This window comes from Episyrphus balteatus, chromosome 2, assembly GCF_945859705.1.
Source record: "Episyrphus balteatus chromosome 2, idEpiBalt1.1, whole genome shotgun sequence".
Lineage (NCBI taxonomy): Eukaryota > Metazoa > Arthropoda > Insecta > Diptera > Syrphidae > Episyrphus > Episyrphus balteatus.
Window position 1 is genome coordinate 56033131 of NC_079135.1, and position 27904 is coordinate 56061034.

General features: G+C 30.7%; 2 protein-coding genes across 4 annotated transcripts; one reads left to right on the top strand and one right to left on the bottom strand.

Moving 5' to 3' along the window:
• The first annotated feature begins 1013 nt into the window (after nucleotides 1-1013).
• On the top strand, nucleotides 1014-5001 carry LOC129908671 (uncharacterized). Its single transcript, XM_055985334.1, has 5 exons — nucleotides 1014-1220; nucleotides 2571-3000; nucleotides 4338-4597; nucleotides 4665-4812; nucleotides 4873-5001. Exons 1-5 carry the CDS (start codon nucleotides 1158-1160, stop codon nucleotides 4944-4946), a joined length of 975 nt encoding a protein of 324 aa, XP_055841309.1. The 5' UTR covers nucleotides 1014-1157; the 3' UTR covers nucleotides 4947-5001.
• Nucleotides 5002-5385: 384 nt separating this feature from the next.
• On the bottom strand, nucleotides 5386-27307 carry LOC129908672 (uncharacterized). Of its 3 annotated transcripts, XM_055985336.1 has the most exons (4): nucleotides 27014-27307; nucleotides 26342-26792; nucleotides 6076-6261; nucleotides 5386-5946 (listed from the first exon to the last, which is right to left on the bottom strand). In XM_055985336.1, exons 2-4 carry the CDS (start codon nucleotides 26646-26648, stop codon nucleotides 5765-5767), a joined length of 675 nt encoding a protein of 224 aa, XP_055841311.1. In that variant the 5' UTR covers nucleotides 26649-26792; nucleotides 27014-27307; the 3' UTR covers nucleotides 5386-5764. The 3 variants fall into 3 exon arrangements, with proteins under 3 accessions (XP_055841311.1, XP_055841310.1, XP_055841312.1); XM_055985335.1 differs by lacking the exon at nucleotides 27014-27307 and having other exon boundaries at nucleotides 26342-26990; XM_055985337.1 differs by lacking the exon at nucleotides 27014-27307 and having other exon boundaries at nucleotides 5832-5946; nucleotides 6104-6261; nucleotides 26342-26990.
• Between the last annotated feature and the right edge of the window lie 597 nt (nucleotides 27308-27904).

Consider the following 27904-nt stretch of genomic DNA (forward strand, 5'->3'; position numbering starts at 1 on the left):
CTATTTTTGCATTCTCTATTATCGTTATGTCATGATCTTGACTGATTGTTAGCTCAACTTTTTTTGTACGAATGCATAACTTGATTTATCGTAGGTACCTACATATATAATAATAATTTTTTTTAATAATTTTAACTATATGCCTGTAAGGCCTAAGTACTTTTAAATGCATACTGCACGGCACTAGTTAGAAGTAATAGAAAGATAGGAAAGGTTTTTTTGTATATCAGAAGCAAAAAGTAGTTTTTAATGTTTCCATTGCAGTTTTTCAATAAATTAATGTCGTTTTCGATTGGTTTCACTCAAGGATTCACTCATTCTGAAATCCAATAAAACAGTTTGAATCGTTTCCACTCAATTCTGAAAGTTTGTATCGGTGTTAGGGAATTATCAAATAAAAAAATTTAATTTTGTACGAGAAAATTTTGTTTGACATTTATTTTCTATGTATAAGTAATTTTGAGTCGATTCTGATTTGAAATCAAGAAGAGAATTTTACTTCTGAGAAGCGTTTAAGCTGTCATGTTTTTGTGAATAAAACGCTTTCAGAAGGCTTCTGAATGCTTCCGGACGCTTCCGGACGGCCAATCGAAAACGACATAAATTAATATTAAAGAATTGTTAAAACTCAAAATAATTTATTTGAACTGATTTATTAAAACTATTTAAAGCTGAGCGGATATTTCGAAACCTTGGAAAAGGTTATTTGATCACTAATGCCAACCCGTGAACCCCAAAGGAGGATCACTTGTGTTAATAAGAAAAGTGGGGGAGAGTTATTATCCTCTCGACAGTGAAGTCGTAACTTGTCGTTCATACCTAACACAACAACTACATATTTTTCACAAAAATTACATCGAAGAAAGTTGAAGAGTTTCTTCAAACTTCTATTAAAAAAATATAGCAGAGTTTATCTAACCAGTTGAACCGTATTGTACATTTGCCAAACTCACAGGTCGCTTGACACTGACGGAGTGCCAATGTGAATTTAGAACTTTAGTTAAGATTTGCCTCTTGGTCGTTTATGTGGTGGATAGTGCTTCTGATTAAGAATTTCAGTATTAAAAGCTATATTCTTTTAAATTATAATTCTTATTGAAACTAATACATAAAACAGTGAGTTAAACAACTGTGCGTGAAGATATTGATATGTAAATATGAATAAATTATTTAAAATCTTTTGTTTACAAACGACGTTGGTGATTCTAAGCGCAAAGTCGGTAAGTTGATCGTTTGGGAATGAATGCATTGTTCATGGAAATAACAATTGAATGGTTGGGCTTTGTGTTTAAATAGGTCACACGGTTATATAGTTATCTCTACCTACATTTTTATATTTTTTTATATGATTCTGGAACCAAAAAAACATACCTACTTAATTTAAACAATTCATTCATATTGAAAGAAATATCTTTTAAAGACGAATATAAATAACCCAATTTTAAACAGTAAAACGTTGTAGGCCTTACACTACTTAAAATTTTATTTTACTACCAATTTCAAATCTCGCATCTATCAATATCGGAAAGCTATCATCAGATGATAAATGACCATGCTGCCTGCAAGAACCACTTAAAAAGATAACCTAAATGAGTTTGTTTGAATAGAATAAAAATTTGTGTTACATTAAAATAAAAGTTATGTTAATATTTTTCAGTGTAGGTATCTCACAGATGTGGTGCACTGTGGTGTGATTTTTGGAATAGGTTTGGCTTTTGACGTCTGGTCCTTAAAAAAAAACTACACAAAATTTAAGGACGACACCTCCATAGAAATTTTGATGGGGAACTGTTTATACCCTTTGATTTTGTCTATAAAGACCACAAATAAACTCAAAGGTAGGTTTTCTTCTTTTATGAATCGGTTTACAAAAACAATTATATAAAGATAAGAGAAATTTTGTGTCCGTAAACAAGACAAAACCATGTTTTTGAATAAATGATATGTACATACCTACTTTAATTGTTTCTTAAAATTAAATAAATTAGATAAAACGATCATTTTAATTTTTGAGGAGAGATATTTAGAACTTATTCACCAAAACGTCAATTTTCATCTTATTTTTTTAACTTTTCTGTGCTGAATAACTTCATGAAACATAAAATGACAGATTGAAGAACAAGTTAGGGCGAGTTTTGAGATGTACAAGGCCATATTTTTCAGTTGTTTTGTGCCTCGATCTTATTAAATTTTGCATTTTGGAGTTTACATAATACTGTGGCAAAAGCAACATAAGTCGACTTATGTCAAAATTAAGTTTTTTCCAAATTTGATCACAATAAGCAATTCTGTCTGCCATATTTTTTTCGTATTTTTATCTTAAATTTACAGGCTAAAGAAAAATGACATAAGCATTGGTTTCTAATGGGAAGCCAAACGTCAAATTTGTAAAAACTGACTTATGTTGTATTTCCTTGTTGCCACAGTATTATGCAAACTTCAAAATGAAAAATTTAATCAGATCGAGACACAAAACAACTGAAAAATATGGCCTTATTGATCTACACAAAATATAATAATTGGTTTACGAAAACTGCTGATTAGTTATTTATAACCTTTAATTTTTCCAGGTATATCCTATAGAAGAAACGGAAGGAAATTTGCTTGACAACTACCTTCCAGCATGTATGCAGGGGTTAGCTTACTATATTGACTTGCTTCAATATGAACCACTTTCAACGACAACAATCGAGCCTCCTTTTAACTCGGAAGATGAAACAACTACTGCAGTGCCACCTATTTCAACAACAACTGAAATCTCAACAACGAGGAAATCCACATCATCTTGGTTTCAATCTCCCAGTTGGTGGTCTTCTACAACAACTACGCTAAGACCTTTAACTACAAGAAAACACAAACCAGCGTTGTATGCACCTTTCACAGCTGATCAGCATTATAATAATGAAGCAAACACTCCATCGAGAACTGTGCAGCAAAAAGATTTAACAAATGTTGAGATACAAGGCAAAATGAGGTCCAGTCTTAATAGTCTTAAAGAAGGTATGAATGTTTGTCTTTTACTACAAAAAAAAAAAAATCATGTGTGCAATTCACACGTGTTAGAAGTGAAACCTTCAAAAATCATTTTTCTTGAAAAAAAAATCGAAAAAAATTGATTTACGCTTTAATATGGTGTTTCAATCATATTTTTACAAATTTAGAAAAAAAGTTACTATTTTTGTTTAAGCCAACTATGTCGAAATTTTGAACTGAGATCACGGTACTTCCTACACCGGTGCACAGTGGTTCCTCCCATAGATCATAAGTCAAAATTTTAAGGTTTATCAAATTGTTTATTTGTAATGCAGTAATTATCTATGATAACGGGACAACTAAGTGACAGTAAGATTTCTCATTAATAATTAGTTGTTGGTTCTCAGTCGCGTCACGAAGTTGAGTGATGACCGTGGCTGGTCATCGGCAGTAGATATCCACAGGTGTTTTGAGGTATCTTTGAAGTTTTTCAATTTAAGATTGTATGACTTGTAGAGAATGTACCGTTATGTGTGATATTTCAAATGAAAGGTTATATTATCAGCATGCTTATTAAAGTAAAAATATATATAAAATAAAATGTGTATGTGCTTTAGATCAAAAGATATAACGTTTTTAAAAAAGGATCATCTTTTCACGTTATCTCAGAATTGTGGATATGAAATTAATTGAAATTTTGTACATTTATAGTTTATTTAACTACCTATCTACAGTATAAATTTCATTTATCTATCTATAAAAACAAAAAAAGTTATAACCAATTGATTTTTCGTGTCGCTTTTTCGTTTCATCTTGTTTCAAATCACTACGATACTAAAGAAGTTTTCACTTAAAAAAAAAAAAAAAAAAAAATGCCGCAAATGCGGTTGACGGCCCGCCACGAACATTTGAAGTCTATTTGGGGCTAGAAATTGAAAAAAAAGTATTTAAAACTATTTTTTTTCTATTTTATTATAATTTTTGTAAATATATTCACACCTCTTGCAGTCATTTTAGTTTATTTTTTCATGAAATTAAACATCAAAAGTTTTCCACATTTACCATATTCAGATGGTAAACTTTTGCACACAAAATTATGCGGAAAAGTTTAGGTACCAGATTTTGGTAAAGTTTTTCCATACGAAATTTAACATTTACCACGTTTACCTGGTTTCACGAATACCCCTATTCTATATGTTGATATACAGACAATTTTGTTATGAGTATGACTTATTTAATTATAAATTTTCTGTTTGGCTGATCATCATCTATGAGATGAGTGAATAGTGAAAGGAGTAAAGTGATCTATTTATATTCTCTAGGTTAACTATTTTTTCGTTCTTTTATTTCATCCATATTTTTAGAAAACACTGACTACAATATACTGAACATTCTTCCATATTCTCTTACACGAGACATTAAGGAAGAACTTGATGATCAAGATCAGCTCACCGAAGTAGAGAATTTGGATAATTTTCTTCGAAGTTACGACGACAAGTATGGCACTAAAAACTCGATCACCGGTAAAAAAAGGATTCCACCAACAAAGCCTTATGTTGAATTCCTCTTGATATACGACCTTCTCAAACGTGATGCTAAAGCTTTTAATCTCAGCAAATACGAGGTAAAATTCTAAAAATTTGAAGCTAAACACAAATAATAAACTGATATTACTATATTTCTCATATTAGGGCTACACGGACAAAATGGTGCAAGATTTATTCGAAATTTCTAGTTTCTCAGCACAAAGGCAAATGTATACACTTTTAAAAAGAATGCTGGATCGTAAAGAAATACAACGTTCAGATGTTGTTAATAGGGTGAAGAGTTTAGTTAAAGGTATAAGTCTTGTGTAACTTATTTTTTTTTTAATCTAACGAAGTGTATTTTCTATTGTAGAATTGGGAAATGGAAAAAGTGTGATATCTAAATCCCTTATGTTTTATCCCCCACTTCAGTTTATTCCAATATGAGATTGTAAAAGTGTTTTCAATAAAATTCTCTATTTAAAGTTCCTCTTTGTAATTAGATGAATAACTGTTTTTTTTATTATTTATTCGATAAGAATTAAGAGTACAATACTGGTGTGGGTAACTTGGTCTTTATTGATAAAACAATGGATTGTAATGTTTATTTAGATATTCTAATGGACAACCTGCACCAGAGTGTCGAAAAATTGGACTAATGGGCAAGTTATAGCTATCTTTGAAATGCATCATTGAAATTTTTTATTTCCAATTTATAGCAATCCAAAATCTTTATAAAGGGTATCAGCACGACGCGACGGTAATGATTTCAGTTGGCAGCTAGTTTCGTTAATTTGACAATTTCTTTCCCCAAACTTTTTGACCCACCGTCGTATTTAGTATTAGATAGTTGAGAGAAAAACAATTTTCAAATAAAAACAAATCGTTCAGAGTTGGTCTTGTTTTTTTTTTTTATTATTATTTAACTAAGTATGTGAATTCAATAATAATTATTAATATGTACAGATATACATTCTCCATTTTATCGTTGCATGAAGATGTTTCCATATCCTTGATAATCACATTGTTGAGTGTTATAAACAATCATTGGAAAACTCACTGATTGTCTGCGCATGGGTCAGTGTTGTCCACAATGGTGAACCACCAAGTATTGAGTCAGAATGTAAGGTTCTCTGCTTCGGTTCTTTTATCGAATGGTCGTTGCTATTTTTTAATTTACTTTTTTCAACAAAATAAGTTAAAGGACTACTACTTTTACTACTACTTATTCTACTGTTATTGGCGGTCATTGCATGTAGTAGGTGTTAGCTGGAACATGAATTGTGCTGTGATGTTGATTCGACTGGAGAGTCTGAATTAAATATTTCTGTTTGAGTTTGTTCAACGTCACTTCGTTCTTCTAGCACAGTGTCCAGTTCCAGTGATGGAAAACCATGGCTCAAGCTTCGCTCAGGGCGTAAGCTGATAACTCGCGAGGATCTGTTATCTGAAATAAGAAAATAAGATTTTATAAAGGCCAGTTCGTGCTAATTTTGTTATTTATTAAAAAGGAAGCAGGGTACGAAAAATAAAGCCAACCAAATGAAATATAAAAGACACAATCATGCGAACTCACTAAGCCTATGAATTGGACTAAATCTGACCAGACTAACGGCGTGGTCCTGTATGTCGTAGTTTCGTCGTCGATCGCGCTCTCTCGCTAGTTTAGCGCGCCTCCGCAAGCAGCATATAACAAGTAAGGCCAATAAAGGAAATCCTAGGATGCATGAAACAATCGGAATAACGACTGATTCTGGAGAAACTGCAAAAAATAAAATAAAAATAAATTTCGATTAAATTTAACAAAATGAAAATTATTTATATGATAAAACATTATAATGCGAATCAGAGCCGGTTTTAGGGGGGGGGGCAGCCTGGGCCGTCGCCCAGGGGCGCAAGAATTGAGGGGCGCCGCAGGCGCCCCGAACTTTTACAAAAGTTATATAAATAACGAAGTCTTTCCAATCGATGTTTTATTTTTTTTACATTCACAAAGGCGCCCCAATTTGTTTCTATTTTACATTTTCAACGGCGCTCGTATTGTTTGTCCTAAACTTTTTGAAGAATGAAGGCGCCCCCCAATTTTGGGTTAATTTATTTGGCTTCCGGAAGGACAATGGTGTCCAAAATCTTCGTTCATCTTTGAAGAACAAGGCGCCCCAATTTCTTTTGAAAGACTAAAGCAATCCTAATATTCCTCCTACCAATTTAATTTTTGCAAAGGTGCCCCTATAATAATGAATAAGGAAAGAGAAGGGAGACGGACAGAATCCCGAAATTAAAAATCCAGAAAGCCCAAAATCCAGAAAACCCTCTCCCCCTCCAGGGCACTCTAAGTCATTTCAATTAACTGTGAAAAAAATCAGAGTTTCTCGGGTTTTTATTTTACATCGAACACCTCAGAGCTTTAGTTTCATCTGCGAACATCGAACACAGAGGAAATAACTCTGGTTGAAAAAGGAGCTACAAAAAACGCTTGACAACGAATTCGGAGCGACCCACAGTGGTTCCCTCATGGAAAAAACCCAAAAAAGTGAAACAATTTTCTCAATTTTTTTGATTTGGTTTTTCGATTAACAATATATTTAAATACAGAATGCAATCAATTTTAATTTTTTGCATAGCCCTGGTCCCGAGTATACTTAGCTCAAACTAGATTCTTTAAGATTTTCGAAATTTCGTTCTTTTTTTCTGCAACTTTTGACGATTTTTTTTTAAATAATAGAGCTTTTTTTTTTTAAAAAAAAGTATGCAGTGGTGTTAATGGTATATTTGTCCTTAAGTCTACATTTACCGTTTGTTGAATTTGCTTTTGAATCAGAAAAACCAGAATTATTATATAAAGACACCTCTAGAGCGAGTAGTTTTTACTCTTTGCCAGCCTATAAAAAAAAAGCTCCACGATGCTCCACGTTCATTTTAGTATTAATTTAAAGCTTATGATATATACTATTTATGGTGTTAAAACAAATGACCCATTTTGACCCATTCTCCCGTAAGAGCTTCTTGAGTGTAGCAATGCGTGTCACTCAAACAGCACTTGAAATCGGTATTATCGTTTCTAATTTAACGGCTTTTTTGATAAAATAAATTTTTTTATATTATAAGAGGTCTATGTAGTCATCACTGATAAGCCAAAAAATAAAGAAAAATCAAAAATTTTCCAAAAAAGGAAAAATATCCAAAAACGATATGAATTTTTTTTTTTTCAAAATTTAACTTTTTTTTGAAAAATTGTAATTTTCTTTGGTTTATCTAAAATTTAAACGGTGTTTAATAATAAAATGTTCAAATAAACTCAAAAGAATTTGATTTTGCTCATAATCACCCATAGTTGTAAAACAGCGGCACATTTTCTAAAAACCCATAAAAAGGCCTTTTTTGATAGCTTTTCTAAAATGATCTCAAATGCAAGAAAACATTTTTTTAACAAATTAAACTTAATTTATTTGTAGAGAATTAAATGAAATTTTCAAATGTGTCCTTAAATTCGCTTTAAAAAGATCCGTTGTTGAGATATTGATAGTCAAAGTCAAAAGTATGTTTTTTGGTGTGATGACTGATATTGCAATCTAAATCGTAAATCGTAGAAGTTTGAAACAAAAAGAATCTTAAGGCCAAATAGTTCTAAAAATAAAAATCATTTTTTCGCTTTTTTTAGAAAACAAAAAAAAAAATTGGAAAATTTTGGTATTTGAATAATTCCAAAGATTTAGCTATTTTACCATTAGAAATAAAATATTTAGTTTAAAAATAGAGGAATGTAGCTTTCAATGCTTTTTGTTTTGTCATGAAACGATCATTTTTTATACTATCTATCGAAAATCACTAAAAAAATCACATTTTTTTTTTGTTCCCTTAATTTTTTGGGCTAGTTTAGTAAGTATAAATTTAAGGTGCTATAATACTTATGAAACTTTTTAATTTTTTGCTTTCTGAAAAACCTTCTCTGTATTCAGTTTTAATTTGCCTTAAAGTGTAAGAGACATTTACATTTTTAAGAAAAAAAAAGAACAAAAAAAGGAAATAAAAAGAATAAATATATTAATCAATACAACTTTTAAGAAAATGAGTAATTTTAAAGCACGACACACAATTTTTTAACCACGATGAGAACTCGTTTCATTTAATTTATATACCAAATTTCAATCAAATCAGTCCACCCGTTCGGTTTTTATAGGTTTTTTCCACTTACTCCATAGAAGGGAACCACTGTGCGACCCAGAGTGCCCTAGAGCTCACAACGAACAAACCTTATACTTATAAAAGTATGTTGTTTTCGATTGGCAGTCCGGAAGCGCCTGGAATCATTAAGAAGCGTGCAAGTTTTTTATTCTCCTAGTGAAAAAACAAAAACAAAATATTTGATTTTTCACCAATACAGATATTAAATTTTAGAATTGGGTGGAAGCGATTCAAAGTTTTTTATTGGATTTCAGAATGAGAGAATCATTGAGTGATTCCAATCGAAAACGACATTAATGTACCTAGTTGAAAAAGTTTTTGAAAAAATATTGTTCAAATAAAACCAACTGTACCTAATCTTTAAATGTGTTTAAACAAAAAAGTCAGAGATAAAGGTAGTCTTGTCAATTGAGCCTAAATGACATGAATAATTAATTTTTTTTTTAAGTTAACCTTTTTAAGTTAATACACTGCACATTTTTAATAAATGCATTAACAAGTATATGAGAGGTAAGACATAATCTGCTATTGCTTTTTTCGTGATTTTAAAAAATTGTTTTTAGATGACTTTTTTTTAGAGGCGCCACTTGCAATCTTGCCCAGGGGCGCCGGTAGTGCTTAAACCGGCACTGATGCGAATATGTTTACACGTTAGTCTTATTTAAATTATAGAAATTGCAAAACTTATAGAATGCATCGGGTTCTTTTGTTTTTGGGATAACCCTTTTTCTATTTTTAATTAAACATGCAAAAGAAAAACATTTCACTATTATAGACTATATGCAAAAAGATGAGATCAAGGTCTTTATACACTTTTATTTTGGGATGGACCTCTAGAAAATACACCAAAAAGTGAGTAAACCTCTTGAAATCGTTTTTTTTTGTATATGACCAAGTTAATGGAGTAATTAAAGCTTTAAAATTGCAATACATACAAGCTTCGATTTTGATGATAATATACTTAAGCCTCTTTGGGATAAAAATTACCACTGTTGTTTTTTTTTAATTAAAGTTAAGATTTTTGTAAACAAAAACATTTATTTTGTTTAAATTTAATAAATTAAATGATATCAAAAGACTTTTAAAGGAAAAATAAATGTAAATATTATTTTTTACATCTTAACGCACAACATAAATACATATCACAGTATTGCAGTGTTATATAACGAGTTGGTACTGTCGATGTCTTCTGAGAATACAACAAAAGAGAGCATATTCGATGAATTTGAAAGAAGACATCGACAGTACAAACTCGATATATAACACCGCCATTCTCTGATATTTATGTTGTGCGTTAAGATGTAAAAAAATGTTATTGTTAAATTGTGATGTTTTTAATTTATTAAACTTTATGTTAATTTATTTAAAAATATATAATTAAATTTTGATTAAAAACATATAAAAATGCAATAAAACCAAAAAAACAAAAAAATAATGTTTTTAAACCCATTTTCGTCAAATTAAAGTCTAAGGATGAATGGTTCAAGTTAAAAAGTTTACTCATGCGACTAAGAGGCTCATTAATACCATAGTTTGTTCTATGAAAGTCGATATGCAAAGGTTCAAATCTTCGTAGGAGGTGAGATCCACCCGGATAATTTATACCAATACGAGCTAATAGATCAGGGGCGTCAATTTGGGAATTAATAAGCTGATGAAGAAAGATTAAATCATTATTTACACGTCTCTGTGCTAAAGTTAGCATCTGAAGAAGTTGAATGCGATGTTCATAAGGTGGCAAGTTGAAAGGATCGGTCCAAGGAAGACCTTTTAGGGCGAAACGTACAAAATTGTGTTGTATAGATTCAATTCGGTTTTTATGAACTTCATAAAAAGGACTCCATACTTGAGAAGCGTACTCAAGATGGGGTTGAACGTAGCAGTTGTATAAAGATAGAGTAACAAATGGATCATCAAATTCCTTTGCCCAACGTTTAATAAAATCAAGCATTGAGCTCGCTTTATTTACTATAAAATTGATGTGTTCAGTAAATCCTAAATTTGAACTAAATTGGACACCCAAGTCTTTGAAGCTAAATACTCGACATAGCTTATGTTGCAAGATGCAGTAATCAAAAATATTAATGACTCGTTTTCTCGAGAATGTAATTGTTTGGCATTTAGCTGGGTTAAGTGAAACGCCATTTTTACCACACCAAACATTAAAACTGTTAATATCGCTTTGTAGAAGGATACGGTCATTGTCAGACTTAATTTATTTAAAAATCTTCATATCATCAGCAAATATTAGAATATCACTTGAAGTTATGCACGAGATTACGTCGTTTATAGCTAAAATGAATAAAAATGGGCCTAGGTGACTTCCCTGAGGGACTCCAGAGTTGGCTATGAAAAGATCTGAAAGACAGTTTCTAAATTTGACCTGATAGGATCTTTGGTTAAGATAAGATTCAACAAAGGCAATAAAAATACGTGGAAAACCAAAAGCTTTTAATTTGAAGATTATTATTTTATGACTAAGTTGATCAAATGCCTTTGAAAAGTCAGTGTAAACGCAGTCAACTTCATTACCCTTTTCTAATGCATTAGAACATTTATTTAAGAAGCTAAGAAGATTAGTTGTAGTAGATCTTTTTCTAACAAAGCCATGTTGCTTTTCACTTATCAGATTTTTACTATAAAATGATAGACTATCACAAACAACTTGCTCAAAAACCTTTGGAATGCAGGATAGTTTCGAAATATGCCTATAATTCTTTATATCTGTCTTATCACCCTTCTTGAAAACAGGAGTGAGGAATGACTTTTCCAGATGGAGGGAAATGTTCCTGACTTGATGGAAAGTTTGAATAAAAATGTTAGAGGCTGAACTAGGGAGTTTCTACAGTTTTTTAATACTATTGGTGGCACACCATCTGGGCCAGCAGAACAATCATCATTTAAGGATGAAAGAAGGTCTAACACAGTACTTTGCAGTACAGGGATGTTCGTACAGCTCGTTTCGGAATATGAATGTAAATTTTTGAAATAGACTTCGTCAACATCAACAGTTTCATTAACAAATGAATTACGAAAGTTACTGGCGAATGCATTGCAAATGTCAAATGTTTGATGTAATGTAATATCTTCATGAGTGAAATTTGCCGGATATCCATCTGAGTTTTTCTTTGAGTTAACAAGGTTCCAAAATGACTTTGGATCTTTTCTTAGGGAATTTCCTTTCTCAATCATGTAGTCGGTGTACAAATTTTTTGAATGAGTTTTGAATTTGAAAAATGCAAAAAATAATGCTTTTAAAAATTTTAAAAACAACAGAACTTCTGAAAATTTTACTATATATTCACGTCTTAGGAAAGAATATGTTTTTCTATCAAAATTTTGTTTTAGTAATTATGTTCATATAACTGAGATTGAATTAAAGCAAAATCCAAAAAATTTTTGGAAATTTGTTAATGCAAAGCGTAGTTCAATTGGTTTTCCTTCAATAATGGTTTACAATGATAATGCTTCCAGTGATCCACAAATTATTGTTGATTGGTTTGCTGAATGCTTCCAAGGTATTTATAATACTACGAATTTGGTAGTTGGCAATAACTACGATTGTAAAACTTTATTACCAATAACAGATTGTTGTAATTTTCTTTGTGAATTGGAAGATGTTTCTACCGCTTTACATGAGCTGGTTCCATCTAGTTCACCAGATTTCCATGGAGTGTTTCCAATAATGTTAAAACATTGTTATAAATCTCTATCTTCGCCTCTTCAGTTTATTTTTAACCAATCTTTGTCAAATGGTCATTTTTTGGATGAATGGAAAGTTTCTTATATAAATCCAATTTTCAAGTCAGGTGATAAGAAAAAAGTTACAAACTATCGCCCAATAAGTAAATTTTCAACAATTCCAAAACTATTTGACAAAATAGTAAAGAATAAGTTATATGAAATTATTAAATGCCATATTTCCAATTTCCAACATGGTTTCATAAGTGGTCGATCAACAACAACAAATTTGGCTTGTTTTTCACATCATTGCTTTAACGCAGTGGAAAAACGATCTCAAATGGACGTGGTTTATACTGATTTTGTCAAAGCTTTTAGTAGGGTCAATCACGTTATTTTAATAAAAAAATTAAAATTATATGGTTTTGATGGCAGCCTGCTAAGCTGGATCAGCTCCTACCTTACGGGTAGGAAACAAATTGTAAAGATTGGTGACTTGGAATCTGAATCGATTTCGGTTCACTCTGGTGTTCCTGAAGGAAGTCATTTGGGTCCACCCTTGTTCGTTTTATTTATTAATGATTTTCCATCAGTTTTATCAACAGCTGAATGTTTAATTTTTGCTGATGATATCAAAATGTTTAAAATAATAAAAAGTTATAATGATTGTGTTGCATTTCAGCAAGACATAATTAATTTTGAAGTTTGGTGCAAACAAAATGACCTTGACCTTAATTTATCAAAGTGTTCAGTAATATCTTACAATCATTTATTAAACCCTATAACTTTTGATTATTTTCTTAAAGGCTACAAATTGTTAAGAGTACATCAGGTTAAAGACCTAGGTGTAGTTTTTGATGATAAGCTTAATTTTAGTTCACACGTTTCATATATTGTTTCAAAGGCCAATTCAATGTTAGGTTTCCTTAAACGGAATTCTACTGATTTTAAGGATCCGTACACATTAAAAGCCATTTATTGTTCTCTTGTACGACCATTATTGAAGTATTGTTCAGTCATTTGGTGTCCCGGTACGAAAAAACTTATAATAAGAATTGAAAATATTCAAAAGAATTTTTTGAGATTTGCTTTGAGAAATTTCGGAACAAATGCTTATGTAAACCTTGATTATAACTCCAGATGTTTATTGGTAGGAATGCAAACTCTTGAATCAAGACGTAGAATGTTTAGTGTTTTGTTCATTCGCGATATTCTTTCAAATGATATAAATTGTGATTTTTTGTTATCCTTAATTAATATTTACGCACCAAGTCGGCCTTTGAGAACGAGAAATTTTATATTTGAAAATCCTCATTCTACAAACTATGGACAGCGCGAACCTATTTCTCATAGTTGTAAATTTTTTAATATGTACTATCAGGATCTAGATATATATCTATCAAGAAATCAATTTAAAAATTCTTTAATTATGTTATTACACAATAACTTTTCTTAAAAATGCTCTAGCTTATGTACATAATATTATATATTTAATATAAACATGAAATTGTAAATATTTTAAATTAAGCAAATCTGTAGATTAATTATCGTAGATTGAATAAATAAATAAATAAATAAATTCTTCAAATAGTTCAACGTAAGAAGCGTGATCAACTGGTGAAAGGGTTCTTAAAAAAAGTTTCCATGCTTTATTTCGTTTATTTCTAAGTATTTTTAGGTCTTTTGTGTACCAAAGGTGACTAAAATTATTATTATTATTTGATTTTTTAATGGAAATGGATGTTATAAAAATTTGTAACTGCTTCATCAATATTAGATAATGTAAGTATATTTTCTTTCCCTGAACTAGATATGTTTTCAGAAAGCAACTCGAAATTTACTTTTTTAAAATCAAGAGTGTAAGAGCAATCAAAATCGTTACTGTTTTCAGTAATATGATGGCTCCAGTCAAAGAAGATATCCAAAGGTGGATGGTAACCGTCTATATTAGTGATACCAGTTCTAGACTCTAGAACAAGAGTACTAATAGCGTCAGAGGAAAATACCAAATCGAGAAATCGATTTTTATAGTTTTTAATACAGCTTATCTGCTGTAAGTCAGTATACAAAATTTTGTCTAATAAAGCAAGCTCATTTTGTGAAGATGTTAGAGAAGCTTCTTGATATGTTTCATCATCGGAAGGGACCCAATCAATTTGAGGTAAATTGAAGTCTCCTAAAAGTAATATGTTGCTATTGGAGCAAGACAGGTCAAGTACGTAATCTAAAGCCATCGAAAGCTCTGTATAAGAGGATGATGTACTTTTTGGAGGGATATATACATTTAGAATATAAATTGATTTAGTCATTGAAGACATTTTAACGCAGATTAAGTCAATTGAGAGCTTAAACGGGAATGATATGGAAGAAGAAACAAATTTATTTCGAACCGCTACTAAGACACCTCCTCCGAGTTCCTTTGCATTTCCAGTGTGGCGATCTTTTCTGTTAACTAATAACTCTTGACAAAATAGTTCCGTGTCTAAAAAGCTAGCATTTAACCAAGTTTCTGTTAAAACAAATATATCATGTGGAAATGTTTCTGAATTCATGAAAATGTCAGCGGTTTTGCTGCGTAACCCCCTTACGTTTTGGTAAAAGAGGGCAATCCTGCTGAGTTTTTTGTCGAAGGTAATTTAGATACAGGGTGTTTTTTTGTGATGGAGAACTCTTTAACTAAGGTTTCTAGGGGCCAATTATGAATGTTGCAAATGGAATCAAAATAAGTTGGGTTTGTTACAATTTTAAATGATGAAATAAAACTATTGGGCTTACTTATTTTTGGGCACTTAATAGAAGTTGTTGAAGGAATGCTTTTACAAGAAACTAAATGGGAAATTATATCATCAGGAGATGTATTAGGGTCTAACCGTGAAACGAAAATCGATCTTGGTTTCGAAACAGCCTTGATTATATTAGTACTAGCAACGGTGGTTGTCGAGGCTACTGGTTGAGTAGGATCAGGTAATACGGCAATAGGATGGGGATTTGTGTTGAGATTTGTGCGTTTTGGAGATGGACCAGAATTTTTCACATTCGATGAATTGTCTCTCCTTCTTTTTTTTTTAACTTTTTGGGTACGTACATGAGCTTTGTTTATACCGGAACCAGATTGAGCAAGAATATCATCATCGTGAGAAGAAATTAAATTTGGAGGAAGGTCAGGAACTAATAAATCATCAGTTGAAGTGGAGTTATTTACCATACTGTTAGTTATGGAAAAAGAATTTAAATTTGAGACCGCAGTATTAAAAACATTGAGAAGTTCTTCGAAACCTTTTGAGAGTTTTAAAATGTCTGCTTTAAAAGAAGACATTTTGAAAGCTAATGTAGACATAGATAATTCGCGGCAATCAGGGCAATACCAATAGGCAAACTTTGAGTTAGAAATCTTTTCAATAAAACCATTAGTGGAACCAATGCATAAGGGAGTAGAAATCGACCCATCAGAACAATTTTTAGTGGAGCAAACCATGGTATTTATTTGAAATACAATAAAAAAAAATTAAGTAAAAATGATATTTAAAAATATAAAAAATAAAAAAAAATAATAATATTGAAATGAACAAATTAAATCTTCTTCTTCCTTTTTCTCGGCGCTGTTATGATCTCGATGTCGAGGGGATCATAACCTTCCCACGTTACTGCTTCACACTAGTGATCCGCCTGTGGGATTCGCCGGGTTGACCTCAGAAATCGGCGGCAAGCCTCCCGGTTTTGTATTGTTCCGTTTCTGAGGCCAACTGAATGCTGGTGTTTTTGCATTTGCTTGTACCAGGAGTTTTTAGGCCTACCTTTCTTTTCATTTATTAAATAATTAAATAAGAAATAAAAAATAAATAAAAAAATTTAAAAAAAATAAATTGTATGAAAATCAATTAAAAAAAAGAAATTGATTTTTGGTCAGACAGTGGGAATTGAACCTGAACCCCTAAGATTAGAAAAAGTTAATCAAATAGTACCACGCTTTTACCACTTGAACCGCGGACGCTTTATATATTTTAAAAACAAATTCAAATAAGAAACTAATAAAATGGGTTTAAAAATATTGAAACAAGAGAAAGTGAGCTATAAACTAATAAACGGAATTAATAATGAGGGGAAGTGCTAATGCATATACCTATAGGAAAAATACACTGACACATGTAAATAAAGAAAAAAAAACACTCAAACTGAGCGAAACTTTTTTTTTTTATTTTTTAATAATTACCGGAGACTATTTTCTATAAGGTAAAACATTTAATTTTAAACACTTTTAACACAATTTAGAGAATTATTATAGATAAACACAAAATAGTACACTTTTTTCAGTGCACTAAAACAAAAATTTGAAATTAAATTTAAAAATTTACTAATAAAAACGACAAAAAAACACGGAGACTATTATAACACACAGCTACAATAAATGAATTTTAAAATTAAAACAAATTAAAGAATTGTTATTTTATATATGTATGTAGACGTAATAATAAAGCGCCCCTGAAGATGCTGAGAAACTCCAGCGAAACGTCGGAACAAAAATTTCTGTTATAATTTTTTATTTACATAAACAAAACAAACTGACCAAAAAAGTCCAATTAAACTACTTCAATTATAAAATTATAAAGAATTGGTCACAAACACAAACTTAATATTAAATCTTTTTTTTTCTTCTAACAGCATTAAATCCATTTTTCTATGACAACTGATTATACATTTTATATTATCCAAAAGCTTATTTCACCTTTTATATGACGCTTCAATCATATTGCTACGACGCCTACAAAAAAAAGTAAGAATTTTTTAAAGTCAACCATGTCGAAATTTCAAACTGAGATTACGGTACTTCCTACACTGGTGGCTGGTCATCGGCAACAGATCTTCACATGTGTTTTGAGGTATTTTTTCAAGTTTTTCAATTCGTGGAACTTAAGCACGTACCGTTATGTGTGATACATCAAATGAAAGGTAACATTATCAGCATGCGTATTAAAGTTAATTCAAATATGTACGAGTATGTGCTCTAGATCAAAAGATATAACGTGTCTAGAAAAAGAACATCTTTTTACCGTTATCTCAGGATTTTGAATATGAAATGAATTGAAATTTTGTACAATTATAGTTTATTTAATTACCTATCTACAGTATATTTAATTCATCTATCTATTAAAACAAAAAAGTTATAGTCAATTGATTTATCGTGTCGCTTTTTCGTTTCATCGTGTTTCAAATTACTACGATACTAAAGAAGTTTTCACTTCAAAAATTTATGTAAAAGTTGCGAATTTCCCATACAAATTTGTATGGGGAAAGTATGACCCTAGAGCCACGGGCTAACGACCTCAAAAAAAATTCCCATACATTTTTAGATCCTAAACTTTCGAACTAGGGGATGTCACCTCCGAAAACATCACATTGGGAAATAACGGACATCCTACTTTACATTTTTGAAAAGCCAGAAGTTAATTCTCATCTGCAAAATAAAATCCCTGAACTGAAAGTAATGAAGTGAATAATGAATTCTGAAAAAAAAAATTAACAAAAGAATTTACCTGTCTATTTAAAAAAAAAAAAAAAAAATTCAGAACTTATCTCTCAAATTTTTTTGGACATTTTATTATTAGTTGAACTCAGGAGAGTAAAAGGTTCTATGGATTATTGGAAGATGGTCTAACTTGACTGCTGACTTCCAAGATTTTATTTCATAGCTAGTTAGTTTTTTTTAGTTTCTTAAATTGTAAGTTATAAATGTAGCTGATCAAATAGTTTTAATATTAATTAATTACAAAAAGATCATCGAATTCGGACCTGTTCGTTCGGACTCCGCAGTAATTTGAAATAACAAAAGTTCATATTATGAAAATATGTATATGAATTGAAAATTTTTATGTTTGCATAGACTTATTAAAATTCTTGACATATTTTTTTTTCTGATTCTGATATTATGTTCATACATATATGTAGGTATTTAGTCATCTTAAGAGTATTTAAAATAATTCAAGTACAAATTTCAAGGAAATAATTTCAATCTTGATGGTTCGGTTTCCTTTTATATAGGTGGTTTTTTTTTAAGTCAAATTGTTTTAGTGAGCAATCGGCGCTTAAGGAACTTGATTAACAGTCCTCTATTCCATTGTTGACCATGATAAATTTAACATTTATTCCAAATTGCATTTAAAACCTCTTTTTAGGGCTGTTTGGATTCTCTTGATATAAAGATGCACGATGCTTTAAAATTATTTGTTTAACTTCGCTAAATAATAAAAAATTGTTTTTGTTAAAAAAGTAATCAAATAACTTTCGGTTCAGCTAAATTAAATTGTGTGAGGCTATCCTGTGTTACCAAAAAAACATCTATTTTATTGGCATTCAACAAATAGTTCTAAGAAAACACCGTTAACTTCAAGAAATCAATCAAAACTTGTCTGCATCCCTGACACAGTAGTGACTACTTGCTGCTCAGTTAAAATTACAATATGTTCGCATTTAAAAAGTACAACAAACAGATGATTTTTAAAAGTACTATGGGTGAGGCTATCCATGTGTTACGGACTGTATATTATTACTGCGACCCCAATGAACATTCCTCCATGAAAAAAATCTGAATTGCAAAAAAAACTTCGAGTAGTTTAGCGTTTAAACGACCTGTAGGTGTAAAGTGAGCGAAAACTGTTTTAGTTCTGTTCAACGAGGATTAAGCTTGATCAGAACAGTTTTGTGAATAATCGGATAGCCGATTTTTTTTATTCCACAATTTTTTAAAAAAGATACAATAAAAAGCTTTTTTTATATCAGTAAACGAAAATATTATGATTTCTTTTTCCTGAGAAAAAATCGTAATTTTAAAACCGTGGTTTGTTTGCCCAAGGTTAGCATAGGATAGCCCAACTTTTATTTTCGCTATCCTACACTTAATTTAAAAATTGTAGAAGCATTATTTTTTATTCACCTTTAAAAAAAATAGTACCCATACACCTCAGTGAACTTTTTAATTTATAATTTAGAAAAAGTAAATCCACTGGTGTGAGCTCTGCGCCTCAACTGTTTTTCATTTGACTAAGAATTCTTACTTGATTGAATGTACATAACATTGTTAAGAATCTTAAATTGATTTGTTTAATTTCACCTTAAAAACTACAAAATACCAATATTTTTAAGTGTAAAAATCATTATTTTTATTTTATTTGCCATATGAGCACAAGCTACATACTTGGTATAATGTATCCAAACTTTTTTCAAAAGTAACAACAAATATAAAACGGTGTGAGATGATTTCTTTTTTAGTACATGAATATGACTTTTTTGGTAGGTAGGTACTTTCACAAACTAACTATGGTAATTCTAACAAATTACATAATTTTTTATCGTCAGCGCTTAGTTAAAAAATTATGACAAAAAAAACTTATTATACCAACCAAAAAATTACATCACTTTATTTCGTGAGCCCATCCTTAGTTCAAATATTATAATACAAAAACTTTTTGGATTACCAAAACTTTAAAAATCCAAATTTGTTTTTTTTTCAGTGTAAAAATTGTCCTTTTTTGATTTTTAAGAGGTTGTTGATCTGAATTATAATGGTTTTTGAGAAAAAGTGTAAAAAGGACAATTTAAACACTGGAAAAACAAATTTTGTTTTTTAAGAGGTTTGTAATTAGAAAAAAATTGTTGTCATAGTTCTTGAACTAAAAGTGAGCTAGCGAAAAAAGTGATGTAATTTTTAAGGTGAAATAAAACTAATCAACTTAAACTTCTTAACAAGAATGTTATGTTATATGGACTACATTCAATGGAGTTGAGGCACAGTGCCCACAACAGTGGATTTACTATTTCTAAATTAAAAATTAAAAAGTTCACTGTGGTTGTTTTTTTTTTTTTTTATGTTTGTTACCGCATAACTTTATACTGAGTGAACCAATTTTGATAATTCTTTTTGTATTGGAAAGCTGGTGGCTGCAGTGTGGTCGTTTCGTTCACTTTTAGCCATAGGAACTATTTTAAAAACCATAAAACCCAGTTTTTATCTATGGAAGTCGGTTTTGTTTTTTTGCTAAAAATGATTACACTGGTCAACAAAATTTAACTTTTTTTTTGTTACAGAAACCAGGGTATACTTTTCTACAGGTTTAAAGTTTTAATTTTCTGACTATTAATTTTTTACTACAACTACCTGACACGGTCACGATTTGCTGTATCTCGTCGCGATTCACAAAATTCGCCGCTATAAATTTGTGTCAAAATTTGAAAGCAAATGGTTAAGAAATTTTCGAGATTTGCTAATAAAAGCAAATGAATATAAGATATCCCGAACACGTTGATTTCAACTTAAGATTTCTCGAAGAAGAAAACAGATATTAAAAAGATTTAAACGGATTTAGAAAGACAAAACTTAATTCTTTTAGAAACCGTTACAAATTTAATTTAAAAAAAATAACCAAAGGTTAAGAAATAACCTCGAAAACTGGTAAAAAACGACATTTTCGATTTTCTAACGGTAATATCTCAAAAACGTGATGTGATAGAACTTTTCTGACTTCGGATTCGAGCTCAGCACACAAAAAACCTGTAGAAAAGTATACCCTGGTTTCTGTAACAAAAACCTTGTTGATCAGTGTTATTTTAAGTTGAATAAAAAATAATGCTTCTATAATTTTTAGTCTAAAATTAGGATAGCGAAAATAAAAGTTGGGCTATCCTATGCTAACCTTGGGCAAACAAACCAGGGTTTTAAATTAAAGAATTTTTTATAGGAAAAATATATCATACCCTTTTCGGTTCCTGATATTGAAAAAATGGTAGAGTAAAAACAAATTGGGCTATCCTGTACAAAAATTGGGCTATCCTGGGCCAAATTTGGGGAAACGAAACACATAGCAATACCAACAATTTTTACACTCAATAAAAAAAATGTTTGAATAAAATTTTTTTTTTATTTTTGAGGTGAGAAAAAAAACAAAAATAATTCTGTTATAATTTTAGAACATGGGCTATCCTGGATTAACCTTGGTAATCAAACCAGGGAGGTTAAAAAAAATAGCATTTGGGGGTGCTAACTTCAAAACGCCGAAAAACCTCAACAGCACAAAGGTGTTCTTTTCTGTCTGGAACTGTCCAGAACAGCGTAGCTGAACACACATTTTGTCATGTCGTATGAATGACTGGTGTAAGTTTCTGTTGAGTGTACAAAAATTGACAGGATAAATTGATGTGGCCTTCAATGCTCCGTTTATTTAGTTCACTTATCGAAAAAAAATTAACAGACTGACAGACTGACAGACTGACAGACTGACAGACTGACAGACTGACAGACTGACAGACTGACAGACTGACAGACTGACAGACTGACAGACTGACAGACTGACAGACTGACAGACTGACAGACTGACAGACTGACAGACTGACAGACTGACAGACTGACAGACTGACAGACTGACAGACTGACAGACTGACAGACTGACAGACTGAAGCTATGATTACACGGTCAACGAAATCGGTCAACGCGATGACTCTCTGACGTCAAGAAAAAATCCATATTCTCTCTGTCATCTCACCGTCAACGTTCACAATGTCAATGCTTAAAACATTGACTATCACACGATTGACACTATTGCGTCAATATTGTCCTAAATTACGTTGACGCGCAGGTGTGTCAACGTGACGTTTACTTAGCAGTGTCAACGCGTAGACTCGCAAAACTATGTTGATCAAACTGTTTGACACAAAGCAAAAATTTAAATTTTCCAAAAATATTTTGAAAAAAAAGCGGAGAAAATGAGATTTGAAAAAAGTTTTCATAGAAAAATTAAACAAAAATTAGTTTGACATTTCTATATAAAAAACAATGTCAATCTGAAACGATGACACGGTATTAAATTCTGCCCCGTCAACGCTCGGACAGGGTCATTGCGATGACACCCAGTCCTAAAACCCTGTCAACGCGTCCCAATGGCAATGACAGGTCAATGCGTTGACCCAAAAATGTGTGTCAACGCGATTGTCATCGTACCCGTCAATGCAATGACAGCAGTTTTCGTTGACGATCACACGACGTGACACTCTTGGGACAGATTGTGTCGTCATTTTTACGTCAGAGAGTCAACGCGTTGACCCATTTCGTTGACCGTGTAATCATAGCTTAACAGACTGACAGACGGACAGACAGACGGACTTCCGGGACCCACTTTTTAGGCATTCTCTACCATCGTAATGTTATGGAAAAATGCTATCTCAACTTTTTTTTTTGTACGAATGCATAACTTGATATACAGGGTGTCCCAAAAGTAATGGATCACACGAAGTATGCTGATAGGCCAACCTTAGGGCTCTCAGAATTTGGTAACTTGTTAATCTTAAATCTTTACAGTTTTCGATTTAATGCAGTTTTTGTGAAATTACGATAAATCACGACTTTGCAACAGTATTTTGCTTCCTCCGCTCATAATTGGTTTTTGTTTTTTATAATTCTTTCTCTTAAACATTGCCTAATAATAAGAAATAATTAATTAATCAAAATATTTTTTATTTCATTCGCCATTTTGCTGCAAATGAATTAACAGTTCCATGTTGTATGAAAACACAATTTCTCACTTTTATTTCAAAGCAACACCCTGAAAAAAATTTGTGTAGTGTGACACTGGTTTATTATTGCAGTTTTCAAAAATGCATAAAAGTTTCCAAAGTTAAAGTTAGAACTAAAGATATTACAATTTAAAAGCAACAAAACAGGGTCTTTCAGAGAAAAATAACAAAGAAAAATAAACAAATTTTCTCGACTGTTGTTTGTTTATTTCTTTTTGAATAAAAGCCTCGATTTTTGCTTGTTATTTTGCTCTGAAAGTGAAAACCTCGGTTTTTTTTGCATTCAAATTTTAATATCTTTCGTTCTAATTTCATCTTTGGAAACTTTTATACATATTTGAAATCTGCAATAACACGGCAAGTTTTCAAAATAATAAACCAGGGTCAAAAAAATATATTTGGTGCCAGTGATGAAGTTTACTTTTTATTATATCACACTTCGGGAAGCATTAAATAGTTAACTTTATCTTTTGGTTACTATTTTGTTGTAATGAGAAATATCTAATATAAATTGCCTGGCCCAGAGATATGTACGTAGAAGAAGGCCAAGATATCAAGTAAAAATAAATCGAAACTATTTTGTTTGTAAGTTTTTAGCATTTTTCCATTTTCAAAAATATTTTAGAAACCTTTCGCGTTAAAGGGTTGTGCAAATGGTATGTTGTGAACTTCAATCTACAATATACATACTAAAATTTCATCAAGAGTTTGTAGTAATTTTAATAATGATTGCAAAATTAAACCTAAAGCAAACACAAACTGATTTTTAAAAACGTTTAAAATTTATTTTTTTGTGAAAAATCGAAAACAAGTTATTGATTTTTTTAATTTGATGGTTACAGTGGCATATTTATTTATTTTTTTGTATTTATTTATTTTTGTATTTCATTTTTATAATAATATGCAACTAACAGTTTTAATAAAACAATTATAAGATGCATTTGAATTCAATAAATTAAACACAGTAAATTAAAAAAAAAATTATAATGCAAAATAGTATATAAATAATAAAATGAGGAAAATATTTGAGACGGATAAAATAACATGAATGACTGGCTCGCAAGTTCTTAAGTTTGGGTTCAAATTCGTATCAATAAAATTTTGATTTTTCTCTTGACATTTTTTCTTTTAATTACCGATTTTTAAAGTCATTTCAAAAATTGCCAAGTAAACAATCAAAATTGTATTGATACGAATTTTAACCCAAACTTTAGAACTTGGTACACTTTTACACCTCAGTACTTTTTGTGCCAGCATAATTTCAACATAGGAGAACTTGGCTCTTTTTTAACAATAATGTTTTTGTTGTGATTTCACTACTTTTTGCAAGGTATGGCTGTATAATTGAAAATCTCTATATTTGATGAAAATTTAGAAACCTTTCGCGTTAAAGGGTTGTGCAAATGGTATGTTGTGAACTTCAATCTACAATATACATACTAAAATTTCATCAAGAGTTTGTAGTAATTTTAATAATGATTGCAAAATTAAACCTAAAGCAAACACAAACTGATTTTTAAAAACGTTTAAAATTTATTTTTTTGTGAAAAATCGAAAACAAGTTATTGATTTTTTTAATTTGATGGTTACAGTGGCATATTTATTTATTTTTTTGTATTTATTTATTTTTGTATTTCATTTTTATAATAATATGCAACTAACAGTTTTAATAAAACAATTATAAGATGCATTTGAATTCAATAAATTAAACACAGTAAATTAAAAAAAAAAATTATAATGCAAAATAGTATATAAATAATAAAATGAGGAAAATATTTGAGACGGATAAAATAACATGAATGACTGGCTCGCAAGTTCTTAAGTTTGGGTTCAAATTCGTATCAATAAAATTTTGATTTTTCTCTTGACATTTTTTCTTTTAATTACCGATTTTTAAAGTCATTTCAAAAATTGCCAAGTAAACAATCAAAATTGTATTGATACGAGTTTTAACCAAAACTTTAGAACTTGGTACACTTTTACATCTCAGTACTTTTTGTGCCAGCATAATTTCAACATAGGAGAACTTGGCTCTTTTTTAACAATAATGTTTTTGTTGTGATTTCACTACTTTTTGCAAGGTATGGCTGTATAATTGAAAATCTCTATATTTGATGAAAATTCAGTGAAAATGGGCAGTTGCCACGCCGCTTGGCTAAAATTCTCAAATTTTAAATTTTTTCCTCTGTATAAACTACCATCTCTACCATTCTACCAAATTTCAAGATTCTACGATAATCAGAAGTGCTCTATAATATTTGATGAAAATTCAGCGGAAATGGACCGTTGCCACGCCCCCTGGCTAAAATTTTCAAATTTTAAATTTTTATCTTTTTATAAACTACCATCTCTACCATTCCACCAAATTTCAAGATTCTACGATAATCAGAAGTGCTCCATAAAATTTGATGAAAATTCAGCGGAAATGGGCGGATGCCACTCCCTCTGAATTGAAGATCTCAAATTTCCCTTTGTATACACCACAAGTCCTATCACCGTGTAAAATTTCAAGTTTCTACGATAGCGGGAAGTTCTCCATAGTTTTGATGAACTGTCAGTGAGTCAGTTACGGTTTTTGCGATTTTTGAAGCCCTATATCTCAGAAACTACTCACCGTAAGAAGCCGAAATTTTGTGTGGAAGTTACAGTTAAAATTTAAAGCGGTTGGTACAAAAATTTTCGAAAGTTGCAATTGAACTTGTAAATGAACTATAAACGGATTGAGAAAGAAAAAAATTTAGTTTTCTTGGAAACCTTTACAAATTTATTTGTTAATTTGTAAAGTATTTTGCTGTTAACAGCATGAATAGTAGATGAATAGCTCAATTTTGAAAGTTGACGATACTAATTTAGATAAAATTATTTACTTTGAAAAATCTTTCGTTAATATAAAAACTGCAATTAATCTCAAGATTGAAATTATAACTTATCTAGCTAAGATAAGGACAACAGATAATAACCCTGGAACTGATGGCTATGAACCTAAACATTAACAGTTGGGTGTAAGATCGAATCGAATGAATAAGGTTTCGTTTTCGTTGGATAAATGATTAAATGTCGTTACATTATGATTTTAAAACTTTTATTGTCGAAACTTAATCATTTCGAAATATAGTAAAATCAAAGTGGTTTCCTTTGATTGTATGCTTCTTTCCCTCAGTGTATTCCTATTTCATAAAATTTCGATTTTCCCTTTTCTAACAGATATTGCAATAAAAATAAGTTTTTTCCCCTTTCTTTCATGATTATTTGACCATCAGACAAAACAAAATTAGCATTTTCTAAAGATAGGTACGTATGAGCATTTATTATTAATTGTTAAACTATGAACTAACGAGCTTTCAGCTCGTATCTATGTTATGTTGGCTATCACAAATTATCTCGAACGAAACACAAGAGCAGAAGCCCAAATTACTTACCTGTGGGATATATAATTATCGTTGGTCGTTTATTGTTAATTACAAATGTGGCAACAGTTTGTGCGGGTAATGCAGCTATATCCTGTTTGGTGGTTGTGTGAGTTGTTGTTGCCATTTCTTCATGTTTAAAGAAAGCAGTTAAATTTGAGTTCAATTCTAGCACAGTTATGTTAGTATTTGTTAATGACGTATTAGTATTAACTGCATTTGACTGAATTAATTTTTGGGAACTCTTTAAAAAATTAATATTTTTTGAGCCAAGGGGAGAACCGTTGTTTAAAGCACTTCTTTTAAAACCGACGACCATCTTATCTTTAAACAAACATCAGAGAGCATCAAATAACACTTAAAATTATATGCAAAAGATATGTTTGCACTTTATTTGTTTTAAAATCACTTATGTTTGCACTTAACACAATATTCCATCTGACCGAACGAATCAATATTTTTGCTATAAGGGTGGATATAAAATCATGCTTCTTTAAACCTAAATACTTAAGATTGTCCACGAATGGACTTTGAACGAACCCATTATCGCTAGAAACCGTCGAGACTGAAACTAGTGAGTATGGGTTAGTATCCTTTTATAAGAATTTTTAGGGCGAATTTCGAATGAATGGAAGAGTATCCACCAGGATTGTCTTGTAAGAGTTTGAATTTTCAATTTCATACCCAACGCAAACGCATTCCATACTATAGCTCTTAAAGATTAAACAACCCCAAACAAAAGAAAATCAACCAAAAACGGCACTCAATTATTTATTTGTAACGGAGGCATTTCTTCATTCTTTATAGATAGATAATTTAACCATTTTCTTTATTACTTAGGTCGTGTGTGAATTGCGTTTAATAGTTAAATCCGTGTTAAATTTTTGACACTATTGAGGTTAATAAAAAAATTTCAGCTGTATTGATTGTTGTTTAAAATTTTTTCTGCCTTTTTTCTGCCATAATACTCCTTTTTAATAAAAAAAAAAAACAAAACCATTTGCAAAAAAAAATTTAACTCAAATTTAACCAGGCCCAATAAATTTTTAACAGCTGAAAATTTTGTATTCACCTCAATAGTGTCAAAAATTTAACACGGATTTAACTATTTAACGCAATTCACACACGGCCTTAGAATATGAGCAACTAAACTCATTGAATATTTCTTATAACTATATTCTATTATCTTTCTTAAGACAAAAATAATGTCGTTCATGTACTGTTTTGCTGAACTTTACATAAAATCTTTCTTTAAGAGAAATTATAAGGGACACATCGCTCTTTGAAAATAAATGTCATGAACAGTACAGCTGAACTTTTTTACTTAAACATACGCAATAACCCAATAACTACTTTTTAGGAGAAACAACGATTAAGAGAAACTATTACCAAACTCTTCTTTCTCCTTAACTAATTTAATTTGTATATTGGATAACCAAGTTCATGTTTACTGCCTTTCTCAACTTCCCTATTTAAATTTATTTTTTTCAGGTATCGTTTGAAGCGCCTTGCTGGTCTTTTGGCTATGGGTTATGCAACGTCACATTAAATTGAATTTGGCGGCCTCTGCACAGC

Bases quoted from the DNA above. Each gene is read 5' to 3' on its own strand.
- LOC129908671 (XM_055985334.1), top strand. From the start codon at position 1,158: ATGAATAAATTATTTAAAATCTTTTGTTTACAAACGACGTTGGTGATT. The intron at 1,221-2,570 runs GTAAGTTGATCG...TAATTTTTCCAG, and splicing joins TGATTCTAAGCGCAAAGTCG to GTATATCCTATAGAAGAAAC. The intron at 4,598-4,664 runs GTAAAATTCTAA...TTCTCATATTAG, and splicing joins TTAATCTCAGCAAATACGAG to GGCTACACGGACAAAATGGT.
- LOC129908672 (XM_055985336.1), bottom strand. From the start codon at position 26,648: ATGGTCGTCGGTTTTAAAAGAAGTGCTTTAAACAACGGTTCTCCCCTT. The intron at 6,262-26,341 runs GTAAGTAATTTG...TATTTTTTGCAG, and splicing joins GATAATTATATATCCCACAG to TTTCTCCAGAATCAGTCGTT. The intron at 5,947-6,075 runs GTGAGTTCGCAT...TTCTTATTTCAG, and splicing joins TAGTCCAATTCATAGGCTTA to ATAACAGATCCTCGCGAGTT.